The sequence below is a fragment of the Pholis gunnellus genome (genome assembly GCF_910591455.1).
Source record: "Pholis gunnellus genome assembly, chromosome: 4".
NCBI lineage: Eukaryota > Metazoa > Chordata > Actinopteri > Perciformes > Pholidae > Pholis > Pholis gunnellus.
This window is the reverse complement of record NC_136530.1, coordinates 9,032,307-9,042,219: the sequence shown is the minus strand read 5'-3', so window position 1 is coordinate 9,042,219 and position 9,913 is coordinate 9,032,307. Positions and strand designations below refer to the sequence as shown.

The 9,913-nt window shown below is 40.5% G+C and overlaps 1 protein-coding gene across 1 annotated transcript; it reads right to left on the bottom strand.

Moving 5' to 3' along the window:
- Positions 1–400: 400 nt before the first annotated feature.
- On the bottom strand, positions 401–8,171 carry mydgf (myeloid-derived growth factor). The gene is made up of 6 exons (XM_079158409.1): positions 7,970–8,171; positions 5,878–5,928; positions 5,726–5,787; positions 5,367–5,448; positions 3,224–3,296; positions 401–1,957 (listed from the first exon to the last, which is right to left on the bottom strand). Exons 1-6 carry the CDS (start codon positions 8,129–8,131, stop codon positions 1,878–1,880), a joined length of 510 nt encoding a protein of 169 aa, XP_079014535.1. The 5' UTR covers positions 8,132–8,171; the 3' UTR covers positions 401–1,877.
- Between the last annotated feature and the right edge of the window lie 1,742 nt (positions 8,172–9,913).

Here is a 9,913-nt window from a genome sequence, read left to right as displayed (position 1 = left end):
TAAGAAGAAACAATGGAAGCTCATGGAAGCATTTACCCAAGGACGACATAGTTAATTGAGTACACTTACAGAATACATTTTTCATAATGCTTATTATAACATAAAGATTAATATGAAGTCTCATTTCTATGCTAAAATCCTCGCTGCTGTATGCAGCATACAGGCCGCGTTTAAATTAGCAAAACAGTAGTGCCGGTGCTAAAATTATAGTTATTTTAGACAGATATGACGGGGGCATAAAAAAAGCTCTCCGCCATGTTCACGGTGGCCCGACTCTGACAGTGCTAAGAATATTTAATGCCTCTACGCTGGCACTCACATTTCTTCTCGTTTCATGTTTACGAGGCTGTGGGAGGTTCAATCAGATCATGACTGACATAACAAGACTCAAAACATTGAATTATCTCCAGCACAGTGACAACATGTCTTTATTCAAACACCCATCACATTTCATCATGAATCAGAACAAACAAGAAGTAGAAAAGAAAAGAAAAACATAATAAGCAACAGTGTTTTGTTTTTTTCCTATTCTGGAACAGCATCCGGACGTGGTTGCTTCCTGTTGTGATCCCAGAGGGAGCCTCAACGGTGGGGACACGGGGACACACAAACGTCCCAAGCTGAGCGTTTCCTCAACTCCAGAGGATCCCCACCAGACAGACGAGAGGATCCGAACCCCGACAAAAACGAGGTACGAATCTCCCCGAGTAATCCGACCGCAGAATCAAATCAGCACAATCCTCAAATCTGAAATCAATCCCCAGAACTCATCTTGTGGACACTTGTGTGGATCTTAGAAGATTGGATCAATGTAAGGGAGATAAAGGCAAGTCTGCTCGCTACATAAGGGAGCATGTACCTCAGAAACCTGCACAATACCCTCGCTGATCCACACACACGTTACAGTGAAGGATGAAAGCAGACGGTTCAAAAGGGGCTCAGGATTATGTGATGACATTTCTTCTCCATATAAACTATGATCCACCTTAGATTTTTGTTTCTTTGGGTTGAATCTCAAACAGTGTAAAGTGAGAAGTCATTGAAATATCCTGAAATTTAAATAAAGAAATGGTTGCATCAAGGTCAAGATCAAGGTATTTTCAAACAAAATCATTACTTGCATCATATTTTCTCAACAATGGATTCACACTGACACTGTTGAAGATGTATCCAAAAAACAAAGCACTGATCTTCAGTGTGCTCTGTACATCTTTCTCTTACTGTCTGCTCTATTACAAGTACCCCCTCTGGCCAAAAACACAAACACAACAAAAAGTGATCACAAGTGGTACCGATTGGTGATTTAGGGGCTAAAATGTGTGGTTAGTTATCCAACGGATAAATATAAACAGAAAGCGAGGAGCTCAGCTCAGAACAGAGATTGAGGAAAATGTAATTGTTTATGAGAGTGAGATGACGCTATTGGAGATTATTCCCTTTCCTCTCAGGATTACACGAGACAAATAAATCCCTCCCTACTCTAAATGTGTTATCTATACTCAACAAGCCCCAGACACCAATCCTCTATACATTCATACATGTCCCCAGTGAATCAGAACAGATTTGCTCTCTGTAAATCTTACAGCTTCAGAAACTAAGAAATAACTATGGAAGCACTTTATCTTATGGCAGAATTTAAACTAGGACATTTAAGTAACAAAAAATGTGAATACTAAACTGATGCCTCGCTGGTTTTAGTCCAAAGCAGCATTTTCAAATCCGCTGTAATAACATACCAGGTAATTCATTTACTGACACACAGTATCAGCATCATCCCACTTCAGGTTTTGGTTGTTTCCTTCATTGACTACTGAGCTGAAACACAGAGGCCCGACTCACAGCTCTACACGTGAAAGCCAAATCAGACTCCTGACCAATTACAGCTCGTCATGTCGTGTTCGTCCGATGGCGGTCAGCTTGGAGAGTTGCGCGCTGAATTTTCCATCTCTGTGGGTCACTGGAGGTCAGAGAGGAGAGAGGAGAGAGCAAATTGCGTTCACAGATATTATTGAAACAAAAACAAGGACACACAGCGTCACTGATGCAAAGCACCTGAAACCAGCCAGTGTCATCTGACTGCAGTGCCAGCAGTTTGAGACCTGCCGGTCGAGTCCAACCTGCACTGCCTGTTTGCAAGTAAAGCAACAGCAGCCGCAGATCAGATGCGCAGATGTAGATGTGCGGCGTCTACAGGAAAGTGAAGTAACGGCTGCTGCAGTTTAGAAACTAATGACACCCAACAAACAAGTGTTACAACTGCAATTTCATTTATTCTAGGTGCTGCTTGTGCTTGGGGTTTAAATGTAATAGTTTTGTTCACTAGAGCATATTTTCCTTTAGAATGAGGAAGACCTTAGTGTTGATCTTGCTCATAGTGTACCTGCTGTCCAGATTACTTTGGTGATACAGTAGTGTCATACATTTCTATAAGTTATTTTCTAACCAACTGGTGTTTTAAATTTGAAAACCATGGATGTATACAGAGAGCTTTGTTCTGATCTGCCACTCCTCAAACACAAAGCAATGCGCAGCTTGAACAATCTGCAGTTGTGACACTAATTCCCTCTAGGTGGCACAAATGGTAGAATTGTGAAAACTGTCGCTACATAACATCTATTACAAGCACCTACAAGTCTAAACTGCGGCGACTTCTCTTTCCTGTAGGTGGTGCACGTTGGGATGTGTAGAACTAGTCTAATAGTGATTGAACAGTTCCCCATTGTGGTGAATCGGCAGCCTGCTAAATGTGGACATACAAGTTTGAGAGTGAGTCACAAGCCAGTTCATTGATATATTTTGCTTCCGTTGTACAACTGTTAAGGAGTTTATCCCGCAAAATCATGACTGGAGGAGTTTCCCCAGAGGTGTCACGGAGATGGGATTATCCTTAAGTCTGGGATAGTTGAAGGAAAACGAGGATATAACCCCGCTGTACTGTCGTGACTAATCTGCTGTTACAGTAAATCGCCGTGTGATTTGTCAAATCCTGCTAATCACAGGCTGGAACTGTAGCCACAGTGGGGATTTCTTTTGTGTGCGAAAACCGAACAACAACAAATAATGCCACAGGGACAAATTGCAACCCACTCACAGCTGGAGCATATGCTTTAGAGGAAAATCAGCAGGGAGCTCGCAACGTGATGAGGGCAGGGAAGGCGCGAGAGATTGACATGTCGAGCGGAGGGAGTTGATTGAACACTTGGAAATACAATCAATTCCTCACCTGTTGAGTCTCCTACGGTAAATTCCTCCGGCTTCAAAGGCATGTCGCTTTGTCCTGCAGCCGCCGTCTGAGACTGGAGACAAATACAGCAGCAGTGAGGAGGAGGAGGAGGAGGAGGAGGAGGAGGAAAGGAGAAAAATTAATAAATAAACAAAAACAGGATGAGAGGCGGCAAAGGAGACAATTTCTTTTGCACCAGACGGGCCGGGAGAGAAGGAGGATGTGACGACAAGGTCAAGGAGACGCTGTGCGTGGGTGGCAGGTGTGCGTTTGTGTAAATGCGAGGTTATTTTCGTCCCATCGTTTAGTGGGGTTGTTTTCTGTTTTCTGTTTGTCTTCTGCTTGCAGGGCACGGAGCCAGAGCAGGGAGGAGGAAACATGTGCTCTCACTAATGACAGAATGTCAGGACTGCCCTTGCTGGGGGAAGGAGGCGTGTCCACGTGCGCCTCACTTCAGCGACGACCACATCGGACACGGCAGACCTCCGCTAAGTGACTGAGCTCGGGAACGGGTCCGGACATTAACCTTCATTGAAACATTAAGTGCAAAGACACGAAGAGTTTGACTTCCAGGAGAAGGAAAGCGTTTCTGTTACTTTGCCTGTGCTACTTCGTCATAGGCGGTCTTAGCTGGAACCATCATTAAAGGACAATGGACCAAAAAAACAATGTCAGGGACATGTGAAGCATGTGATGGGTTAACATGGATACACAAGTGTGTGTGTGTGTGTGTGTGTGTGGGGGGGGGGGTGCAGTAAAGAAAGGTAAAAGTGAAAAGGGACAGCGTGTTTTATTCTACTCAGGTACATTCAGCGGTGCTCTGGCTCTCAGATGATGTTAGGTGACGTTTAATCTTGCAGGCGTCCCTAGCATTACTTCTTGGGTTCGGAGTATTAAAATACTCTGACAGAGCGTCAATGGTTTTTCTAACTGACAGTTACATTTAGAGCTGAAACAATCAATTAGTTGACAGAAAATGCAAAACATTCTCTGGCTCCGGCTGCACACATTTTTGTTTGCTTTAAATCTTTATAAATGAAATGTCTTTGGGACAAAACAAGCAACTTTAAGATCTTGGGGCTCTGGAAACGATGGACATATACACAATTGTTGGCTATTTTATAAACAATCAATTCAATCATTAGAAAAATAATAATTTAATTGCCAAAACAAAATAATAGTTTGTAGCAGATGTATTGAAACAGCACTTAATGGGGATAAGGTCTGGCTACACGACTTTGGTGAAACTTATCCTGTTTATGATTTTACACAGAACTGTTACATTCACACACACGTGCGAAATAATAAATTGTGTCATTACATGTGATCATGGTCTTTGCACAAAGGACAAAATGTGTTTACAGCCTCCAGCTTTGTGGTAAAAAAAAATAAAGAAAAGTTTAAAAAAACCCTGCCTTAAGCTTCTCCCTGAGCCTGATAAACATATTGCTGTATTGCTGGTGCATAGGTGGACGGTTTCATATTTGCTAGGCTACGCAAAAATGTTCATCAACTGTGTTCTGCCTTGATTTTCTGACATTTGTGCACACACTGTAAATCTAACGCTCTAAAATTGTTTTGGGGCGATGGTATGAAAAGCTTTAATCTCCACACCGACAGAGTGCATCGAGGAACAACTTCTTACTCCACTCTGTCTTTGTTTGGCAGTAAAGTCTTGGGAGCTTCTTGCCGCCCAACATCAGGCTCCAGTCCCACTAATCACTCTGAAGGTCATGTCTTGCACCTAAAGCATCATAACTATACTCTGCAGGATGCGGTGCAATTTGGCTGCTAATGAATTTCAACATTGAAGGCAAGGGTTGTGTGTGTGTAAAGATAAATGTAAAAGATCTGTTCCTTCAATTGTTGTGTTTAACTTTTATAAAGTGTGACTTGTTTTTTTACGATATGACTGAACGAGAGCCACACAACAAACTGACAATGTCACACAAATATCAAGATGCAACGGATACGAGACATGTTGTACGTGGTTACCTTAATCCCTATGTTGGCCGGATGCCATTATGGAATTCATTACATTAAACGTTGGCTATCCCCGTCGAGGAACAGGATCGGTTGACAACATAAAGAGGAATCCATGTGAACAGGACGGTTGAGGGAACTGTGTTTCTATTATACTTACATAAGCATTAGCATATTGAATCTTGGTTCCTTTGAGTTCAGCTTTGAACTGAGTGAAAAACAGGTAGGATTTCCCCTGGGGCCTGGCAGAAACGAAAAAGAAATATTTGTTACCAACATGAAGTCATTTGCATGTATTCATTAAGTCGAAGCTGGACATGAATATATTCAAACCAAGAGGTTAGAAACTATTGTTTCTCCTCTACTGGGGCTGTCCCGATGAAACTACATCCAGAGAGTGACTCAACAAACTCTCACTGAAGACACACCGAACATCATCAGGGTCACTGAGCTGGAGAAGAGTCTCACCGCAGTGTGTGTGTGTGTGTGTGTGTGTGTGTGTGTGTGTGTGTCTCTCACCTCCACACGGAGCAGGAAAACAATTTGTCGTCGTCACTCAGACCCACGCTCATCAGCCATTGCTGTTCGGCACAAAAACAGTGGAACAGTTATGCATAGAACCTGCTATGATTAAACATCCATAATATGACGAGAGAGAGAGACAGACTCACCTCGTTGGTTCCCCCTTGTGAAGCATAAGTGAATGAGCACTCATACTCCCTCTGAAATAAGAGAGTGTAACATAATGTTAAGTAGTGCATCATTAAATCTGCATATTACTTTCATTATTGGGTTTTCAATTACGTTTACGTTGCTATTAATAAAGACCTTTCATCAATCTACTAATTCTCACTGTGCATTTCTGAACCAGAGGGAAAATGTCAGAGTGCTGCTCAGTTTCAGAGATGGTAGCGTTGATTGGATTTCATATAAATTCAGTTTTTAAATCGAGCAAACATTCTCTTCTGCAGCTCCACAAAGGCAGAGATTAGCTGGCTTCTCTTGGCTTCATATTCTAAGCTCAAAGGTCTGTTGACGCTGTGAGGTTTGCGTGTTATGATGGAGCGATAACAATGTTTTGAAGACATCAATCTGTCAAGCTGCTAAAGACGTTTGTCACCGCCGACGTTCTAGAGAAAAAGGCCCAGTTGTAAATGTTACACTTGATATTGTGCACGAGGGATCACTGCTAAGCCAGAGCAGAGCGATGAATCAATAATATCCCTTCTTGCCCTTCAGCAAAATCACTTCATGATAAATTAATTCCATTGCCCAAAGTAATGACTTGAACAAAACAGTAATCACAAACTTAAAAACTAGTTATCGACTACGCTTATACACATTTCAGTCTTGTGTAATGCAAAACAGTGGAAGGAAAGGCATCAGTTTGAGGATCTCATTTGCGATTGTGCAAACATTTTCCATTTTGGAATATATATAAATATTACATCCTTGTCAGGAAATATCAAAATACGGGTTTCAACCATATTGCCAGGCCGAACCAGAGCCACCGTGTTATAAGTAACACCTGTGCTTTTCCTGTTCGAAATGTCTGCTGTGAAAAGGGCCTATTGTGATGGGCAGGTGTTATTATTTTAGCCCACTTTATGGACACGTGATTAAGTAATTAATAGATGAATCAAAAGAGTTTTACCCCCAGTGCCCTGCATGCACTCATTGCCTGTCTCGCGGACATTAATAGATGTGTGGATGGGTAAAAAATGCTGAGATTATTTTAATGGGATCCAAAGCAGCAAGAGAAAAACTGCACTCAGTGTTTGGTGGCAAACAGATTAAAAACCGACATCACGTGTCAAGTGACTCCCATTTTATCAATTAAGTGATATCGTCCATAATTGTTTAGACTTTTGTAATTTCCTTTTCACTGGATTACCTAAACCGTCCATAGGAAAAATACAGCTACAGCAGTGAGTCTTAACTACAACATGGACATTGATCACATTACCACATCTCCACTGGTTAGCTGAATCTTTTAGAATTGATTCAAAAGTTATTTTACATTAAAGACCTTTTTTTTTAATCTGGCTTTTAATTCAGAGTAATGTTATAGCCTTGTTTTTAAGCTTAAATAATTTGTTGTTTTTTCTTGCATGGTGTTCATTTCATCTTTTGTTTATTGATTTTAAAATTTCATTGTTCTAATTTTAGTCCAGAAAATGTTTTATTTATCGTTGTTTATTTCAGGTTGTTTTTTTGTTTTGTTATGTTATGACCCCTCTAGGCGAAGCACTTTAAGCTGCATGCATCTCATGTATGAAAGTCGCTCTATATACATAAATAAATAAAGTTGAGTTTCAAACTATCTTCACAAGCACTTCACAGTCATGCAAACTGTGAACCAATGAATGGAGCCACTGTGGCAGCGAGGCGGCGACGTGTCAGCCTCTCACAGGCTGTGTCGTCATCACGCAGTAGTTTTGTTTTTCACGTATGTCATTATAAATCACACCAAATATATTGAATATGTGTGACACACTATAATGAAAGAAACACACCTCTTACACACACTCACACAGTGCAATTTGTGATGTATTCAATCCCGTCATTATCCTGTTCAGCTACTTAATAATCAATAACAATGAAGACAATTTCAATATCACTCACACACACACACACACACATACAGTGAATCAGCCCACATTCAAACGTGTACGCTGAGACTTTAGCATAACTGTGGCTTTGTGTCCGGGTGGTGTTTAGAAACGTCAGCTGTTCGCGTAAAAACAAAAAGACAACACTTACAATCCCCTCAGTGAACGTGTGCACCACTCCTCCCGGTTTAACGTTGAACTCCACCGTCTTCGTCCCATCAGCAGAAGCATCAACCGGGACGAACGCGGCATTCGACACGAATATGAGCAGAAACGACAAAGTCGCAGCACTGAAGTTATTTTGGGTGGCCATCTCTTCCTCCTCAGATGTGCGGCGATGTGTCGCTATGAGTGGCTTCCAGGGAAACCGGTATCTTCCCTGTCGCCTCTTGATGACGTCACATCAGGCGTCCAAATACCTAGGACCAGCACAAGGAACCAAAATATGAGAACATTATGAATACCTCGAGAGCATAGTAGTAAGACAAGTAGACTCCTGGTTGATGTAGCTTAGAGGTACATTTATTTAAATATTGACGAATAAAAGTATTAGTACATAAGTCATTGAATGTAACGATACCGTTCTTGGCCACACGATGTCGCCCGTGTTCAACCAATTTTGACCATGTATTTTTAATGCAGACTAGATGGATAGATAGATAGATAGATAGATAGATAGATAGATAGATAGATAGATAGATAGATAGATAGATAGATAGATAGATAGATAGATAGATGGATAGATGGATAGATAGATAGATAGATAGATAGATAGATAGATAGACAGATGGATGGATGGATGGATGGATATATAGATACTTTATTCATCCCGCAAGAAGAAATTTGTTTGTTACAGCAGCAAAACAATATACTTAAGCAATTAAAGTAACAGAGTAAAATATAAAAATGTTAAGAATAAAAATGCACAAAAATAACAGAATAAAAATACTAAATATAAAAAAATGCACAGTATATACAATGAAATAGTATAGTATTAAATTAACTAGCTAAACAGTGGTGCAAAGATTAACCAACAGCAAACAAACAACAGTGTAGCAGTGCTATAGTCTTGTGGATGATTTGACTACTAAGTAGAACCATTACGACAATGTCTAAATTTGTATTTGTATGACAGCATCAAAGTAAGCGTAAAATAACATGAAATAGCAATTTGACAAATACACCCCAACTCAAGTTCCAGTGAGCTCACTTCAAACTCCATCCACTGATGACAACACAGTGTGACCGTTAAAACCTCCAGAACAAAGCCAGTGAGTGGACCTTGAGTTGGGATTGTTTAACTAAATCACAGTCGATTTTTACAGATTTCAAATAGCCACACAAAGAATAGTTTACGCCATCTGACGTCAAAACTGATGCTTTATGGAAGATCCAAGAGAGTGAAAACTCTCACACAAACATACCTATGTTTGCCTATATAAAGCGTACAGTAGGCCCATGTGTCTGTTTTGTACTGCCTGGCAGCAGCCCAGGATGTCATGTGCAGGTGTAAAAGGGAGAGTGCGGAGCGCACATCTCAACCTCGCAAATGTACGAGTTGCATGAACATGTCACTGACGTTTCTTGTCTCAGTGTAAAGCTTATTCACTCCAATCTTATCGCAATGACTCATTCCTCCTTGATAATACAAAACATAATGAACAACATCATTAATTAAAATGTGTTGTAAAGATAATATCAGACTTTATTCATCCCTGGGGGAAAATTACCCACCAGTATCTACAGGTAAAAAAGTCACTAAAAACAGCATATGGTGCATGGCCTGGTTTTAAATGTTCTGTATGAATAGTGCATTAAGTGTAAGGAACACTGGGATAACAATATATATACAAAGAGATGTTTGTGCACATCTATAAATGGACTGATTATACAGTATGTGCATGTACAGCCTGTTTAGACGAACACTGAACAGTAAATTAATATTATGTACACAGTATTGAACAATAAGAATAGTAGGCTTTGTATGCACAGTAAGATGATTTGGTGTTTTATTGCACACATATTCATATCAAACTACTATAATTTGTCAAAATAATTTCAGATCATTAAGCTGAACATACACATAAACGTTTTT

Bases quoted from the DNA above. Each gene is read 5' to 3' on its own strand.
- mydgf (XM_079158409.1), bottom strand. From the start codon at position 8,131: ATGGCCACCCAAAATAACTTCAGTGCTGCGACTTTGTCGTTTCTGCTC. The intron at 5,929-7,969 runs GTAAGTGTTGTC...CTCTTATTTCAG, and splicing joins ACACGTTCACTGAGGGGATT to AGGGAGTATGAGTGCTCATT. The intron at 5,449-5,725 runs GTGAGAGACACA...CGTTTCTGCCAG, and splicing joins TTTTCCTGCTCCGTGTGGAG to GCCCCAGGGGAAATCCTACC.